An 18,338-nucleotide genomic window follows, 5' to 3' on the forward strand; every position below is an offset into this window, starting at 1 on the left:
GTGTGCGGACCTGACTCGGGCTTGCAGAGCCCTTGCAGGGCCAGAGTGGGGTTCACAGCGGTGCTATACAAGGATGAGGTTTCAAGAACAGTGCCCCCCCCTGAGGAAGGGCAGGAAGGGGACCCTCTCAGAGCCCTGTTTCCAGAGAGGCCCTGACTCTTGTGTGTGGATGTGCTGCACTGATTCAGCGGCCTCATGGAAGCTGGAGGATGTGCTGTAATGTGCTAATAAACTGTCTTAACGAGGCTCTGATTAATCCAGCATGCAGCACTCTGTTCATGCTGCTGGAGTCATAATGCTGCCGCTGAGAGCTGTTTCCTGCTGATCGATAACAATCTCTGATCCTTACATCCTCTGTCACCGCTGGCCCCTCTGGACCAGAACCAGAACACAGCTGTCATGAAGCTGGCATGTGACTGGGGGTGTGTGGTGTGTGGGAGGATCCCGTGTGTCTGATGGTGTGTATGTGCGTGACGCAGTGTGTGTTGGTCTGTGTTGTAGTAGTGTGTGTGTGTGTGTCGGTCTGTTCTGTAGCAGTGTGTTTGTAGATCTGTGCTGTAGCAGTGTGTGTTGGTCTGTGCTGTAGCAGTGTGTGTGTGTTAGTCTGTCTGTGCTGTGGTAGTGTGTGTTTGTGTATGTGTGTGTGTGTAGATCTGTGCTGTAGCAGTGTGTGTATGTTGGTCAGTCTGGGCTGTAGCAGTGTGTGTATGTTGGTCAGTCTGCGCTGTAGCAGTGTGTGTGTGTGTGTGTGTTAGTCTGTCTGTGCTGTAGCGGTGTGTGTGTGTTGGTCTGTGCTGTAGTAGCACATCATCCTTCCGATGACACGTAAAACTGAGGTCCTGACTCTCTGTGGCCATTAAAAATCCCAGGGCGTTTCTCGAAAAGAATAGGGGTGTAACCCCGGCGTCCTGGCCAAATTTCCCATTGACCTTTACCAATCATGGCCTCCTAATAATCCCCATCTATGAATTGGCTTCATTACTCTGCTCTCCTCCCCACTGAGAGCTGATGTGTGGGGAGCGTTCTGGCGCACTATGGCTGCCGTCGCATCATCCAGGTGGATGCTGCACATTGGTGGTGGTGGAGGGGAGTCCCCGTTACCTGTAAAGCGCTTTGAGTGGAGTGTCCAGAAAAGCACTATATAAATGTAAACAATTATTATTATTAATTATGAGTGTGTGTGTGTAGATCTGTGCTGTAGTGGTATGTGTGTTGGTCAGTCTGCACTGTAGCGCTGTGTCTGTGCCCTTGTCTCCTTGGAGTACTGTCGGAGCAGTGTTTCCAGGGAGCAGATTCAGTAGACAGATTCACCTGTCTGTAAGTTGGGGACGAACGGGACATCATCTCAGTCTGATCTCTGCAGTGCTGGACAGGTTCACCTTGACAGGACGGCTCAGTTCGATTGTGAAACCCGATCTCGCGTGCCTCAGAGCCTGGTCTCTGACAGGGTCTCCTGGTCTTCGACCGGAGAGCTTGTCTTTCACTACAGGCAGGTTTCGTCTTTCTGTAGGTCGATAGACAGGACTCGTTCCATAAAGAGACTCAGTTTTCATCTTGCTGAGAAGGGGGGCGGTTTTCACTGTTGGCTTTCTCCACATCTTTAACAGCGAGACAGATCTGTTTCAGCACAAGCACAAGCCCTTTCTGTGTCCCTATCACAGCATACTGACCAGCACTCAGGAGCCCCGGCCCAGCTCAGCTCCCAGTGCCCTGTGCCCCTGGACACTGTGGTGGGCATGTGGGGGCTCTGGCACACAGGGTGAAAGGTGTCTCTGATGCTTTTAATACACTGTATTGTTAGTGCAAGCATCTTTGGGTTCCCAGCTCTGTCTGTGTCCAGTTCCTGTGTCCAGGCTGTGGTCACTGAGCCTGTACACGTTGGACAGCCAGGTCAATCTGTGTCCAGTTTCTATGGCCAGGCTGTGGTCACCTAGCCTATACTTGCTTTACAGCCAGGTCTGTCTGTGTCCAGTTCCTATGTCCAGGCTGTGGTCACCTAGCCTATACTTGTTGGACAGCCAGGTCTGTCTGTGTCCAGTTCCTATGTCCAGGCTGTGGTCACCTAGCCTATACTTGCTGGACAGCCAGGTCTGTCTGTGTCCAGTTCCTGTGTCCAGGCTGTGGTCACCTAGCCTATACTTGCTGGACAGCCAGGTCTGTCTGTGTCCAGTTCCTGTGTCCAGGCTGTGGTCACTGAACCTGTCTTGTTAATGTGTGGACTGTTTGTTTTGCTTATTCCCAGTAGTCCTGGTAGAGGTGCTGGAGCAGTGTTGGAGCAGTGCTGAGAGTGTGGTGGATTATTCGGGGTGATCAACAGGACCAGCTGACTCTTTCCCGTTCTCTCTCTCTCTCCCAGCTCCGGCCAACGCTCAGATTGTGCACTCGGGGCAGGCGTGTGTGGTGAAGGACGACAACATGAGTGAGAGGATCTACACCATCCGTGAAGGAGACATGCTGGTGCTTCAGTGTCTGGTCAAAGGGCACCCCCGGCCGCAGGTACCCCCCGACACCCCTATCACTGACAGCCACTGAGACCCCCTAACAAAGCTCTTGTCCACTGCTGGCCCCTGCAGAAGGGACAGTGCTGGGTGGAGGCAGGTACCAATCACTGGAGTATTTTCAACGTGAGGGTGAGGGGCAGATGGATTACTGTTACATTGTGAGGGCTGCATGTTTGTAGGGTAACGCTGAGCACTCAGACAAAGGCTGAAAAGCCACAGAGCTGATTTAGTGAAAGGTAAAATCCTGCAGATTACTGTGAGCGATTGTACAGGGAAATATTAGGGGGATGCAATTTAGTTTGGAGCTGTAATACTTTCCTCTCCAGAATGGAAATATTAAGGGATTGGAGCTCTGAACCCCAGCAGAGCTGGGTCTCCAGGAAAGTGTCTCTGAGGGCAGTGCTTTATAAGGAGAAGCTCCAGACTGTGGGTCAGCTTTCACACGTGTGTTAAAATGAAAGTGGGGTTTTCTGTCCATGGGGAACGGGCTGTTGGTTATTGATATCGTGATCTGGTTCCTGTGTGGCCTCGGGGGCTTTGTTAGTCGGCTGGGGGCAGTGCTGAGAGCCACGTGCAAGCAAAGGCAGAATCAGGCCATCGGAGCCATCGTCCACCTCAGAGAGAGTCTGAGAGTATACCAGTCTGCCAGGCAGTCCTGCTCACAGTGCACCAAGCCAAGCTGGTGACTTACTGGTCCACCAGCGGCAAGCTGTTTTTTCTTACTGGTCTCCCATCACACACCGATTAGTGATGGAGGACCAGAAGCTGGCCCTGACCCTGATCCTCTGGACTGCAATGTCCCAATCCATGCCCCAGCGTGGTGACTGCGGTGCTGTAGGTGCTGATCTCTGGGTGAGGCACTACACCCATAAAGACCCCCGGGCTATTCGTAAGAGTAGGGGTGTCAGACCTAGGGTCCTGGCTAAAGTGAGTCGGCAGGTGCTGTACAGTGAGGCTGTCCTGTGGCCCAGTGGCTGAATAAATAGAAGTATGAACATTAAACACAAGACAGATCACAAACGAGAGGAGCCACTCTGGCCTGTTTGGTAGTTATTTGATTCCAGGATCTCATCCACCTCTTTCTCGAAAGAAGCCAGGATGTCAGTTTTAGCAATATGGCCGGGTGCCAACATAACCTGTCCTACACTCCCACTGCCCTTCATGAGAAAGTAACGCACCCACCTGTATAAAACCAAGAACTGTTTCCACTTGCGTCCTGTGGTTGGCGTTTCACTGTTGATGCTGAAGAAGTCTGCTAGGTTGACTTTGTCAGTGTCTTTGAGGATTTTGAGCACTTGTATCCCCTGGTACACAATGCGTCATAAAGTATCCAGGTCTTTCACAGCCTGTCGGAATCGTCTGAAATCACTTGCAGTCAAATCCCACTTCTCAGCCTGTCAGTCACACTGACATTCCCTGGTCGGGGAGTGAGAGGGCACTGGGCCCAGAGTTCTGGTACCGGTGAGGGAGTGAGAGGGAACTGGGCCCAGAGTTCTGGTACTGGTCTGGAAGTGAGAGGGCACTGGGCCCAGAGTTCTGGTACCGGTTGGGGAGAGAGAGGGCACTGGGCCCAGAGTTCTGGTACTGGTGAGAGAGTGAGAGGGCACTGGGCCCAGAGTTCTGGTACTGGTCTGGAAGTGAGAGGGCACTGGGCCCAGAGTTCTGGTACTGTTCGGGGAGAGAGAGGGCACTGGGCCCAGAGTTCTGGTACTGGTCGGGAAGTGAGAGGGCACTGGGCTCAGAGTTCTGGTACTGGTCAGGGAGAGAGAGGGCACTGGGCCCAGAGTTCTGGTACCGGTGAGGGAGTGAGAGGGCACTGGGCCCAGAGTTCTGGTACCGGTCAGGGAGTGAGAGGGCACTGGGCCCAGAGTTCTGGTACTGGTCGGGGAGTGAGAGGGCACTGGGTCTGCAGCCTTGCTCTGGGGATGATGTGCATCACTCTGAAGCACCTCTAATCTTGGGGTGACCCCACACTTGCCAGACCCTGAATCAACAGTGAGCAACCTAGGATAAGTGGGTTCTTCTGGGGAGATGAATTGCATGAGACATTGGGTCAGAATCATTTTAAGGCATCAAGGAATCAGTCAATCAGAACAATCGGCGAGCAGTGAACAGTAAAAATAATACAAGGTACAATGTTATTACCCGTAATAAAATGTGCTATTAAACCAAGATGAGTAAATACAAAATAAGTGTGTCATGGTGCAGGCGGCTGATCGGTCACACAGAGATCTCAGGAACTGACAGTGTTAAAGGCACTGACAGCGATTTGCTGCTAAGTGTTAGTCAGCCCAAATGTGGTCTCAAAGCACCAATATCAGCATTCAGAAACCTGAAGCGGACAAACAAGTATTCAATTACTTCCATGAATCAGCTTTTTATCACACACATTCCCGTTTAGAATAACAGCTTAATTCTCGTGTGTTTAAAATGGTCCTTACTTGAGAATTGATGGGCGTTCAGTCACTGGAGCAGTTAGACAGTACTGACATCCTGGTTATACGAGCCCTATCTCAGGAACACTGCTGAGAAGCTGGCTCAGAAGAGTCCCTCCCAGGCTTTCTGAAGTCAATCTGTCGATCAGTCAGTATATCGGTCGGTCAGTAATCTGTCGATCAGTCAATCAAACAGGTAGTCAGTCTGAGTCAATTAATCAATTAATAACTCAGTAAGCCAATCGGTCATGCTGCCGTTAGTAAGCAACAAATTAATTGATTAATCATTTAATGAATTAATTGATCAACCAATCGACCAGTCAGTCGGTCTGCTGATCAATTAACCGATGTGTTGTACAGTCAGACAGTCAATCGGGGAGTGAGATGATGGCAGGTCATGTAGATACGAGGGAGGGATGCTGGGAGTGAGCTCTGAACTGTTTCAGCCAGGCTGCAGCCAGTTGACTCTCGCTGCCTCATTCCCGGGTCAGACGTCAGAGGTCAGAGGGGCTCTGGAGTGGGAATCAGAGCTCAGGAGCTTGAATCTGAAAAAAAAACTCTCCAGGTCGACTGCAGACAAGCTAATGCTTCTTGAATTTCAAGCTTTGCTAAAAGCTTTTTGGAACATGACTCTACAGGAACGGAAAAAAATGAGCTGTTCGTGATCTCACTGTGAATGGGCTGCAATCAGAGTCAAATTCAGACTCGGGCTTCTTTATAGGCAAGTAGGAAAGGACCCCCTCAGTAAATGATGCATATATTAACCATTGAAATATCTTTTAGACTATGTGAAATCTCCAGTGAAGGGAACAGATTAGTTTCAGGTCAGGAACGTACCAGTCCAGTTCAGTCTGGTGGCTCTCTGGACAGCGTGTGACCAGTTTCTGGGTCCAGGCTGTGGTCACTGAGCCTGTCTGGGCAGCCAGGCCTGCCTGTGTCCCCCAGATTGTGGACACTGAGCCTGTACTTCTTCAGGCTCTTTTCTCTTTGCTGTTTCTTATAATAATAATAATAATTGCTTTCACTTATATAGCGCTTATGGACACTCCACTCAAAGCGCTTTACAGGTAATGGGGTCTCCCCTCCACCACCACCAGTGTGCAGCCCCACCTGGATGATGTGACGGCAGCCATAGTGCGCCAGAACGCTCACCACACATCAGCTATCTGTGGGGAGGAGAACAGAGTAATGTAGCCAATTCATAGAGGGGGATTATTAGGAGGCCATGATTGGTCAGGGCCAATGGAAAATGTGGCCAGGACGCCGGGGTTACACCCCTACTCTTTTCGAGAAACGCCCTGGGATTTTTAACCAACACAGAGAGTCAGGACCTCGGTTTTACATCTCATCCGAAAGACGGTGCCTGTTTACAGTATAGTGTCCCCCTCACTATACTGGGGCATTAGGACCCACACGGACTGCAGGGTGAGCGCCCCCTGCTGGCCCCACTAACACCTCTTCCAGCAGCAACCTCAGTTTTTCCCAGGAGGTCTCCCATCCAGGTACTGACAAGGCTCATCCTCGTCAAATGTTCCAAATACTGTATTTATCTGGTAAGAAATCTGTAGGATTGCAGTTCGTGTTGTGTGTGTGTGTGTCCCAGTGGGTGAGGTAGTGTTGTGTGGTTTGTGTTGTGATTTGATTGATTTTGATTCGTGTTGCTCTAGCAGGGCTGTCATGAGGCAGGCTGGTGTCAGTGAGCCTCAGGACCAGCTGGCTGAGGGGGCTCTTCTCTGGGCTCAGCTCTGGGCTCAGCAGGGCCTTGTGGTGGGAGGAGTTCTGGTCACTGTTTCTCAGGTACAGCCAGGACTTAACTGCTTCTCTGTATGTATTAGGGAGGATAGGAGCTTAGTTCTGCCCTGCAGGCATTGTGTGAGGTGTGTCTTTGTATGCAGAGGATTTTCTCAGCTCTTTGCAGAGCTACAGTGTGTTTCTTGTAGTCTGAGAAATCTGGCTGTGTTCGCTATGACCACCACATGACTGTGCTGGAAACACAGCTTTTTACAACTGCCTTTAAATTAAAAGACATTAATGTGTAAATTGAAAATTACACCTTTGCCAAGTTGAAAATTGGTGATTAATGCCTGTGTGCAGTAAACCTATGATATTGATCAGCTGTTCAATGTTCCTGCCAGCTGCCATACCGTATGAACAGCTGGACAGTGTTACTGAATTGTTCTAAAGCATCATTTCAGGTTCAGTTTTATAGTGAACAGCTGAACATTATTACACATTGACTGCGCACAGGGATTAATCCCCACTTTTCATCAGAATTCGGAATTTATACATTAGCGTCGGACATAAGTTGGACATAAGAAAGTGGACAAAAGTCTAGCCCATCAGGTAGTTGGTAGTTAAAGGATCTGTGGATCTTGTTCTTTTCCATGATTAAAATCGTCTTTAACACCATGGCTGAGTGTGTGTGCAGTGCAGATGGGCAGTGTTCTCAGTGAAGTGATATCTGTTTCCTGAGATCCGGCTTTCTTCTGGTCTTATCTAGATTGACTGTCAGTGCCCAGGTCTGACAGTACTGCTTCTGCAGCCCCTGTTCTGGGTCCAGATGGGCTGGCAGTGCCCAGGTCTGACAGTCCTGCTCCAGCAGTGCCAGGCTCTGCTGCAGCCCTTGTCCTGTGGGCAACAGCAGGACCAGGTCATCTGCATAGAGCAGGAACCTGGTCTCTGTCTCTGCCTCACCCTGCTGTCCTCTCTCTCTCTGTATTAGTGAACAGCACTAGTACTCTCCCTCTGTCCAGACGAATCACCACAGTGACTCTGGGACAGTGTGGGAAGCTGTTTGGCACAGTAAGAGGCATGTGTGACAACAGAGGCATATAGAGGTTGTGCTGTGTGTCTGTGGGTCTTTCAGCTCCTACATGGCCACCTGGCTCTATCAATTAGTTTTATTTAAAACAGGAGGCATTTCTGTACACAAAGGGGTGTGGGAGTATGGAACAAGCTGCCCAGCTCCTCTTGTTCTTATGCTCCTGACAAGGCAGTTTCGATTGAGCTGAGCGCTTCAGTAACAATGGCGTTAATCCTACGTTGGTGTTGTTCAGGCCTTTGTGCCTGAAACAGTGTGATGGTCTGGCATCCTGTGCAGGTTGTGTGTGTGTCCTCTGATGGACTGCTGTCCTGTCCAGGGTGTGTATGCTGTAATGGACTGGCGTCCTCTACAGGGTGTTTCCTGTGATGGACTGGTGTCCTGTACAGGGTGTGTATGTGTCCTGTGATGGACTGATGTCCTATTCAAGGTGTGAATGCTGTAATGGACTGGCGTCCTCTACAGGGTGTTTCCTGTGACGGACTGGTGTGCTGTACAGGCTGTGTGTGTGTTCCCTGTGATGGACAAATGTCCTGTCCAGTGTGCTTGTGTTTCCTGTGATGGACTGGTGTCCTGTCCAGTGTGTGTGTCCTGTGACAGACTGGTGTCCGGTCCAGGATGTGTCCTTTCCTAAGTGTATCCTACCTCATGTCCAGATTTGGGTCTGAATCAAGTGGATATTGAAAATGAAGGGACTGCATTTCAGACTGTTTTGAACTGTGAGTTCTAAGTCTTCCCTTAAAGAAGGGAAACCAACACATGTGTAACGGTACATGGCAGATTATTCCCCAAACAGAAGTTTGGGAAGAATGGATATCAGCCTTGGGTTGCTCTGTCTGTGGACTTTCACTTTGGCCTTCCTCTGTGAGAGGAAGACCGCATGTCTGTTGGTGCACAAATCATTATCTGTAGGTGTGTGACTGAGAGAGATATGTGAGCACAAAACTCAGATCAGCACACGAGGAGCTCAAAAACCTCCAGCAGACCCTGAGCATTGTTCTGACTTAGTGTCAGGCCATAGTCGGTGTACAGTGTACACTGTGAACACTGTCAGACCAGACAGTGAGAGAGTGTCAGGCAGCGGGTCAGGACCGGTGTACAGCGTGTAGACCCGACAGTGTGAGAGAGTGTCAGGCAGCGGGTCAGGACCGGTGTACAGCGTGTAGACCCGACAGTGTGAGAGAGTGTCAGGCAGCGGGTCTGGACCGGTGTACAGCGTGTAGACCCGACAGTGTGAGAGAGTGTCGGGCAGCGGGTCAGGACCGGTGTACAGCGTGTAGACCCGACAGTGTGAGAGAGTGTCGGGCAGCGGGTCAGGACCGGTGTACAGCGTGTAGACCCGACAGTGTGAGAGAGTGTCGGGCAGCGGGTCAGGACCGGTGTACAGTGTGTCAGGCAGTGGGGTCAGGTCCATGTAGAGTGTGTTAGGCAGCGAGTCAGGCAGCAGGTCAGTGGATCAGGACCGGTGTACTGTACTGGCCAGGAGGTGTGTGTTAGTGACCCAAACCGACTGAGCAGAGGTGTCGTTTGCCTGAGCTGCGCTGTGAGTGCCAGTGCGCTTGCTGTCTGCGGGGCATTGTGCAGCGTGACCGGGCACCATGGCGACCGTGCCACCCCATTCAGCTCCCTCAAAGAGTTTTGGCAGGGAAGCAGGCTGTTACCATAGCACCCTGGCAAGCACCTGCTCCCCTTTCTCACGCTGTGCCCCAGGACTGGCAGCCTGAGCACAAGGCCCTCCCCTCCCCCTGTCCCAGCAGTGACCTCTTCTGACTTGGGGAGGGCGGGGTGTCTCCTTTCTGAAAACTGTTAACTCTCACAGCATCAAACAGCGCCGCCCACTGCTGTGTAGGGTTCCCTGCAGGGTAGCCCTGCTTGCACAGTGGGGGGAGAGTGAGGAGGATGCCAGAGGAATCAGATCAGAGCACATTACTCACTCACAATGTGAGACTGCCCAGCTCTCTCTGAGTGCCTCTGCACTCCCTGCATACACAACAGCCTGCTGAATGAGTGTCTGCATTAGGCCCTGCATGGTGGTAAAGGACAGTCTGATAGACAGACAGGTGTGCAGGAGACAGGCAGGATCAGGGCCAGTCTGACAGACAGACAGGTGTGCAGCAAACAGGCAGGATCAGGGCCAGTCTGACAGACAGACAGGTGTGCAGCAGACAGGCAGGGTCAGGGCCAGTCTGACAGACAGACAGGTGTGCAGGAGACAGGCAGGGTCAGGGCCAGTCTGACAGACAGACAGGTGTGCAGCAGACGGGCAGGGTCAGGGCCAGTCTGACAGACAGACAGGTGTGCAGCAGACGGGCAGGGTCAGGGCCAGTCTGGCAGACAGACAGGTGTGCAGCAGACAGACAGGTGTGCAGGAGACAGGCAGGGTCAGGGCCAGTCTGACAGACAGACAGGTGTGCAGGAGACAAGCAGGGTCAGGGCCAGTCTGACAGACAGACAGGTGTGCAGGAGACAGGCAGGGTCAGGGGCAGTCTGACAGACAGACGGGTGTGCTGCAGACAGACAGGATCAGGGCCAGTCTGACAGACAGACAGGTGTGCAGCAGACGGGCAGGGTCAGGGCCAGTCTGGCAGACAGACAGGTGTGCAGCAGACAGACAGGTGTGCAGCAAACTGGCAGGGTCAGGGCCAGTCTGACAGACAGACAGGTGTGCAGCAGACGGGCAGGATCAGGGCCAGTCTGACAGACAGACAGGTGTGCAGTAGATGGGCAGGGTCAGGGGCAGTCTGACAGACAGGTGTGTGGGGGAAACCCCCCTGCCTGGACAATTTAATTTGTGGGGTACAGCCTCAGTAATAACAGTGCTTTAGATGGAATGCGCTTGATTGAGAATTTGCCCAATCCTTTATCAGGGCTGATTGTTTACTTTAGCCCGAGAAGATTGGATTGAAAAAGGGAGTTTGGCTGTAATCCATACAGAATGAAATCTAATCATTTTCCTTTTTTCTTTGAGAAAAAGTACAAAACTCATACATCAAGTCAGAATGGCTTTAATTCAGCAGCCGGGCTCTGGGCTGGGTGATATGCAGGCGTGATTGTACAGCAGAGGAAGTTGAGAGAAAAAATCTCATGAGCACGACAGTCTTCACAGGGTGCAGGCGGAGGGGTGGGCTGGAGAATAAAGGTGACTATTCTAACTGTTTATCTGCAGGACAGGGGAAAGCCAGACCAGGTCAGGAGAGCAGGCCAGTCTATCAGAAGAATGTGCTGAATCAAAGGAAACAGCCCTCACCTGTCCTGTAGCTTCTAAACATGAGAAATTTAAGCTGCAACCAGGAAAATACCATTCCAGCAGGTGACGAGTGCTGGAGTAGGGGTGGCAACAGCAGTGGTGTTTGGAGTGTCTCGGCATTCAGGAAAAGTTTAGCTCTGTGTCACTCCTGTCTCCTCACTAGAGAGCTGTATATCGGCCATGGAGCTGAGTCTCCTCTCTGCAGCTGAGTCTCCACTCTGGAGCTGTGTCTCCTCTCTGGAGAGCTGTATATCAAGCTGTGGAGCTGTGTCTCCTCTCTGCAGCTGAGTCTCCACTGTGTAGCTGTGTCTCCTCCCTGGAGAGCTGTTTATCAGCCGTGGAGCTGTGTCTCCTCTCTGCAGCTGAGCCTCCACTGTGTAGCTGTGTCTCCTCTCTGGAGAGCTGTATATCAGCCGTGGAGCTGTGTCTCCTCTCTGCAGCTGAGCCTCCACTGTGTAGCTGTGTCTCCTCTCTGGAGAGCTGTATATCAAGCTGTGGAGCTGTGTCTCCTCTCTGCAGCTGAGTCTCCACTGTGTAGCTGTGTCTCCTCTCTGGAGAGCTGTTTATCAGCCGTGGAGCTGTGTCTCCTCTCTGCAGCTGAGCCTCCACTGTGTAGCTGTGTCTCCTCTCTGGAGAGCTGTTTATCAGCCGTGGAGCTGTGTCTCCTCTCTGGAGATGAGTCTCCACTGTGTAGCTGTGTCTCCTCCCTGGAGAGCTGTTTATCAGCCGTGGAGCTGTGTCTCCTCTCTGCAGCTGAGCCTCCACTGTGTAGCTGTGTCTCCTCTCTGGAGAGCTGTATATCAGCCGTGGAGCTGTGTCTCCTCTCTGCAGCTGAGCCTCCACTGTGTAGCTGTGTCTCCTCTCTGGAGAGCTGTATATCAGCTGTGGAGCTGTCTCTCCTCTCTGGAGCTGAGTCTCCACTGTGTAGCTGTGTCTCCTCTCTGGAGAGCTGTTTATCAGCTGTGGAGCTGTGTCTCCTCTCTGGAGCTGAGTCTCCACTGTGTAGCTGTGTCTCCTCTTTGGAGAGCTGTTTATCAGCTGTCGAGCTGTGTCTCCTGTTTGGAGCTGTATGTCAGCTCTGGAGTTTTATATTAACAGTTCTGACAGTGTTGTTTACTTTTCAAACTAATCTGATGCTCACAAGCAGAAAGTTATATTGTTTGTTTATAACATTTTTATTTTCTGTTTATTTTTATGTTTTTAGAAAAGGAAGTATGAAAAGTTGCACCGACCACAGTACTTGAAGTATATTTCCTCAGGTTATCAGTGTGTTCGGTATCTCTCTGTCAGAGTGCTAGACAGCAGTGTGTTCAATGTATCTCTGTCAGAGTGCTGGACAGCAGTGTGTTCAATGTATCTCTGTCAGAGTGCTGGACAGCAGTGTGTTCAGTGTGTCTCTGTCCACAATCACAAACCTGCTGTTTTATACAGAAAGTTCTCTTACTGAGTGCTTAAAGCTTTGAGTTGAGAATGAATTGAAGGATTCTTCTTCTCACTTGTAAGGGCGATCAAATCAGATCTCTCACACCTTGCATAATCAGGAACTGGTGTCAGTTTTTCTAGCGTTTCAAAGAAGAAGTCCTTGAACTCAACAAAGAGCTCGATTTTACAGCGAGCGTGATGCAGCACTTTAGCAGAATGGCTAATTAACAGCCCCTGCAAGGACATGCTGAAGTCACACTTGTAGCTGGACTTGCAATTGAGTGTGAGTCTGCCAGCACAGCCCACTCCTTCACTCCAGTGCGGCCCTCAGTCCGTCTCCCCAGCTGGACTTCTCAAGAGCACAACAAGCTACTGCACAGGAATATATAAATACCAAATAAAACTACCCAGAGCTCAAAGCCTGTGCTTTAAAGTTGGTATTTGGCCAAGGTTTGGAAGTATGTGACAGGTAACAAGTGTAGCGTTGCAACACAGGGGTGACATGAGCCTGTCACTCCCACTCCCACTCCCCTGTGGTCACTGAGGGCCAGACGGTGGGACAGTGGTCACACTGAGGGCAGCTCATTGGTCCCACTGGGGGCGGGACAGTAGGGTTGTAGTCACATTGGGGGCGGGACAGTGGTCACTGTGGTGAAGTGGTCATCTTACTGATGCTGTGTAACACCAAGGAACAGACTCCAGTCCCCAGTTGTGTTCTCACCCCCACGTCAGGCAAGCAATGGGTTAACTGTGTAGCTGTAGAATAGTTTTTAACTCTGTGTACCGCTACAAAAATAAACCTTTTTGCTTTAATTAATTATTTAGTGGAAGGCAATGCTGCTGCTGGCGCTGTGCTGGTAATGTGACAGAGCGGTAATATAATACCCAGAAGCCCAGTGAGAAGCGCTGCTGCCCGGACGCCGTGGCCGTGAGGGCGTGGAGCAGGGAGCAGCGTGCAGGACTGCGCCAGGGTGCGCAGAGCGGCCCGACTGGAGGGTGGGCCTTCTGGGTATCTTCTGGGCTCAGCCGGCTGATTTACTGCGTCCCACAGCGCTGTTGTCACAGTCCTGCGGTAACGCGATAGCAGGGTAAATGGCTTTTCTGTAAGGGATCGCTCGGGCCCAGATTATTAATTCATGGCTCTGCGGTGCTGGTGCTTTCGGTGACCTTGAGGTGCCCCGGGGCTGGGGGGGGGGCGCGGGAGATTAGGGACGAGGGGGGCAGGCTCAGGTTTCCGTCCTTGAGGGGTGAGTGGTGTCAGATCGATAGAGGGCTGACTAAGAGCAGGATTGAATAACACTGCCTGACCTGCAGAGAGGCAGCCAAGGGCATGCTCGCAGCACCCCTCCACCTCTCTGCACGTACAGACAGAGAGAGGTAGGTAGAGGGTGGAGAGAGGGATATTTAAAATGTAGACCCTTTCAAATTGTGTGTGTGAGCGTTCTGGCGCACTATGGCTGCCGTCGCATCATCCAGGTGGATGCTGCACATTGGTGGTGGTGGAGGGGAGTCCCCATTACCTGTAAAGCGCTTTGAGTGGAGTTTCCAGAAAAGCGCTATATAAGTGTAAGCAATTATTATTATTATTATTATTAAATTGCTTTCAGTTCTCTCGGTTCAGTGAGAGATATCTTACACTGTTCTCTTGACTATCCTATTCTGTTCTATAAGCTGTTCTTTGGACTGTATCAGTCTAAAGACTAAAAAGACCCAGTTCATTCCGCTGTCAGTGTAGGACAGTCCCTTAATACTTGTACCAGGTCTCCTCACAGTCTTCTCTGTTCAAGACTAAAAAGACTCAGTTCCCTCAGTCTGTCAGTGTAGGACAGTCCCTTAATACTTGTAGCAGGTCTCCTCACAGTCTTCTCTGCTCAAGACTAAAAAGACTCAGTTCCCTCAGTCTGTCAGTGTAGGACATTCAATGAAAGCCCCATGTTGTATCTGGAGTCTCTTACCTAGAATGACTGCAGAGCAATAATATAATTTCTGTAACAATATGACCAAATATGTGCTCAGAATTCTAAATCAGACCTTACTAGTCTGTTGTACAATTTTTTCATAACATCCCTTGATTCATATTCTACTCTTTAACTACATATTATAAATTGTATTTTTGTTAAATGACATTACTCAATATAAGCTCCACAAGGAGTCATTTATTACTTAATGCCTGTCTCCTTCAGTTTAATCTCTGAGTGATATTTTTTCAAGAAATGCATGCTGGTATGGTTATTGCCATTCTCAGTTTATTTTATAATAGCTGAAAGGTTTATTACCAAGTGTACAAATTTATAGATGAGTGTACTTCTTACATGAAAACATCTAAGGGTAGCTTACTCGCTCTCTCTCTCAGAACTCCTGTGACACACTGGCAGCCACACTGTACTACTGCAGCTCTTCACCTCCTCACTGTACTACTGTATCTCCTCACTGTACTACTGCAGCTCCTCACCTCCTCACTGTACTACTGTATCTCCTCACTGTACTACTGCAGCTCCTCACCTCCTCACTGTACTACTGTATCTCCTCGCTGTACTACTGCAGCTCCTCACCTCCTCACTGTACTACTGTAGATTCTCACTGTACTACTGCAGCTCCTCACCTCCTCACTGTACTACTGTAGATTCTCACTGTACTACTGTCACCCTTCACTTCCTCCCTGTACTACTGTAGCTCCTCACCTCCTCACTGTACTACTGTATCTCCTCACTGTACTATTGCAGCTCCTCACCTCCTCACTGTACTACTGTATCTCCTCACTGTACTACTGTAGATTCTCACTGTACTACTGTCACCCTTCACTTCCTCCCTGTACTACTGTAGCTCCTCACCTCCTCACTGTACTACTGTATCTCCTCGCTGTACTACTGCAGCTCCTCACCTCCTCACTGTACTACTGTATCTCCTCGCTGTACTACTGTAACTCCTCACCTCCTCACTGTACTACTGTATCTCCTCACTGTACTACTGTAGATTCTCACTGTACTACTGTCACCCTTCACTTCCTCCCTGTACTACTGTAGCTCCTCACCTCCTCACTGTACTACTGTAGATTCTCACTGTACTACTGTAGCTCCTCACCTCCTCACTGTACTACTGTATCTCCTCACTGTACTACTGTAGATTCTCACTGTACTACTGTCACCCTTCACTTCCTCCCTGTACTACTGTAGCTCCTTACTGTACTACTGTCACCCTTCACTTCCTCCCTGTACTACTGTAGCTCCTCACCTCCTCACTGTACTACTGTATCTCCTCGCTGTACTACTGCAGCTCCTCACCTCCTCACTGTACTACTGTATCTCCTCGCTGTACTACTGTAGCTCCTCACCTCCTCACTGTACTACTGTATCTCCTCACTGTACTACTGCAGCTCCTCACCTCCTCACTGTACTACTGTATCTCCTCGCTGTACTACTGTAGCTCCTAACCTCCTCACTGTAGTACTGTAGCTCCTCGCTGTACTACTGTAGATTCTCACTGTACTACTGTAGCTCCTCACCTCCTCACTGTACTACTGTATCTCCTCGCTGTACTACTGTAGCTCCTCACCTCCTCACTGTACTACTGTATCTCCTCGCTGTACTACTGTAGCTCCTAACCTCCTCACTGTAGTACTGTAGCTCCTCGCTGTACTACTGTAGATTCTCACTGTACTACTGTAGCTCCTCACATCCTCACTGTACTACTGTAGCTCCTTATTGTACTACTGTCACCCTTCACTTCCTCCCTGTACTACTGCAGCTCCTCACCTCCTCACTGTACTACTGTATCTCCTCGCTGTACTACTGTATCTCCTCGCTGTACTACTGAAGCTCCTTACCTCCTCACTGTACTACTGTATCTCCTCGCTGTACTACTGTAGATTCTCACTGTACTACTGTCACCCTTCACTTCCTCCCTGTACTACTGTATCTCCTCGCTGTACTACTGTAGTCTCTCACTGTACTACTGTATCTCCTTGCTGTACTACTGTAGCCCCTCACTGTATTACTGTACCTCCTTACTGCATTTCTCACTCTGAGCCCAGGAGATTAGATTTACTCACTGTGTAAAGAAGACCCTGTTTCCAGTATTGGGCATGTCATGCATCTACCCGAGGTGACTGATAACAGAAGGTGAAGTTAGCTCAATAGTCTCTCCTAAACACTCTTCCGCTTCATGTCCGCTTGGTCCTTGGCTCTTCGTCCTGTAGCTGCCCCGGGAGTCGTCCCTGGCGGTGCCTGTCAGCTGGAGTGTGCTGAACGCCAGGCTTGCTGAAGGGTCACGTTAATACAGCTGTGCCTGACAGTCTGCCAGCCGGTATAGATGGAGTTTTCTGGCTCAAGCCTGTGATTTCCAGCTTGCATCTTGAACTAAAATCATCAGCAATGAGAGAACCCAGAGCACAGAGGCAGCATTGATCTGGGCGGGCTTTACCTTTTGCCAACCCCGTAACTCATGAGGCAATGTCTGAAACAGTAACGAATCTGCTGATATCGGAGGGTGTAATCCATGAAGGCCAACGGCCAGCCTGCTCTCTGACCTTTCTGTGGTCCTGCGGGCTGGTCTCACTGTGCACAAGACCTCACGCTACACTTGGACCCGAGCACAAGCGAGCTCTCTCTTTCCCTCGCCTTCCTGCTGATGCATGCTGGGATTTCCTGATGGTGCTGGAAGTGGAGTGGGTCTGGCCATTGGGATGAACCAGGTGATACTGGTTCAGCCGCTGTGGCCTTCATGCCACACAAACTGGACCAGACTTGCCTGTTTCCAGATCTCGGAACCAGGACAGCTGGGCTGTTCCATGTGTGCGCGGTGGTGTCTTTATCTGGGATTATCGCCCCTCTGGAAAAACCATGAGCTCCTGGAGCGTCATGTGAGCATGCTGGATCTACACGAATCCCATCTACGACCCTGCACTGACTGACCTGACCCTGTGACCCTGCCCTGACTGACCAGACCCTGCACTGACTGACCTGACCCTGTGACCCTGCCCTGACTGACCAGACCCTGCACTGACTGACCTGACCCTGTGACCCTGCCCTGACTGACCCAACCCAGCAGGACTGACTGCTGTTCCTGTGCAGTTCCCTGCAGGACTGGCTATGACCTTGCCCTGACTGACCTGACCCTGTGACCCTGCCATAACTGACCCAACCCTGTGACCCTGACTGACCCAACTCTGTGTCCCTGCCCTGACTGACCCAGCCCCATGACCCTGACTGACCCAGCCCTGTGACCCTACCCTAACTGACCCAGCCCTGTGACCCTGACTGACCCAGCCCTGTGACTCTGACTGACCCAGCCCTGTGTCCCTGCCCTGACTGACCCAACCCTGTGACCCTGCCCTGACTGACCCAACCCTACCTAACTGACCCAGCCCTGTGACCCTAACTGACCCAGCCCTGTGTCCCTGCCCTGACTGACCCAACCCTGTGACCCTGCCCTGACTGACCCAACCCTACCCTAACTGACCCAGCCCTGTGACCCTGACTGACCCAGCCCTGTGACCCTGACTGACCCAACCCTTCCCTGACTGACCCAGCCCTGTGACCCTAACTGACCCAGCCCTGTGTCCCTGCCCTGACTGACCCAACCCTACCCTGACTGACCCAGCCCTGTGACCCTGCCCTGACTGACCCAACCCTGCCCTGACTGACCCAGCCCCATGACCCTGACTGACCCAGCCCTGTGACCCTACCCTAACTGACCCAGCCCTGTGACCCTGACTGACCCAGCCCTGTGACTCTGACTGACCCAGCCCTGTGTCCCTGCCCTGACTGACCCAACCCTGTGACCCTGCCCTGACTGACCCAACCCTACCTGACTGACCCAACCCTGTGACCCTGCCCTGACTGACCCAACCCTACCTAACTGACCCAGCCCTGTGTCCCTGCCCTGACTGACCCAACCCTGTGACCCTGCCCTGA

General features: G+C 51.2%; 1 protein-coding gene across 2 annotated transcripts in view; it reads left to right on the plus strand.

The window, feature by feature from the left end:
• LOC107078410 (MAM domain-containing glycosylphosphatidylinositol anchor protein 1) overlaps window positions 1-18,338 on the plus strand; it is a 177,332-nt gene that overhangs the window by 36,803 nt on the left and 122,191 nt on the right. For both annotated transcript variants that reach the window (XM_069178576.1, XM_069178577.1), the window contains exon 3: window positions 2,357-2,496. In XM_069178576.1, the coding sequence (XP_069034677.1) occupies window positions 2,357-2,496 (140 nt within the window). The remainder of the gene's footprint in view (window positions 1-2,356; window positions 2,497-18,338) is intronic.

The sequence above is a fragment of the Lepisosteus oculatus genome, chromosome 2 (assembly GCF_040954835.1).
Source record: "Lepisosteus oculatus isolate fLepOcu1 chromosome 2, fLepOcu1.hap2, whole genome shotgun sequence".
In the NCBI taxonomy this organism is placed as follows: domain Eukaryota; kingdom Metazoa; phylum Chordata; class Actinopteri; order Semionotiformes; family Lepisosteidae; genus Lepisosteus; species Lepisosteus oculatus.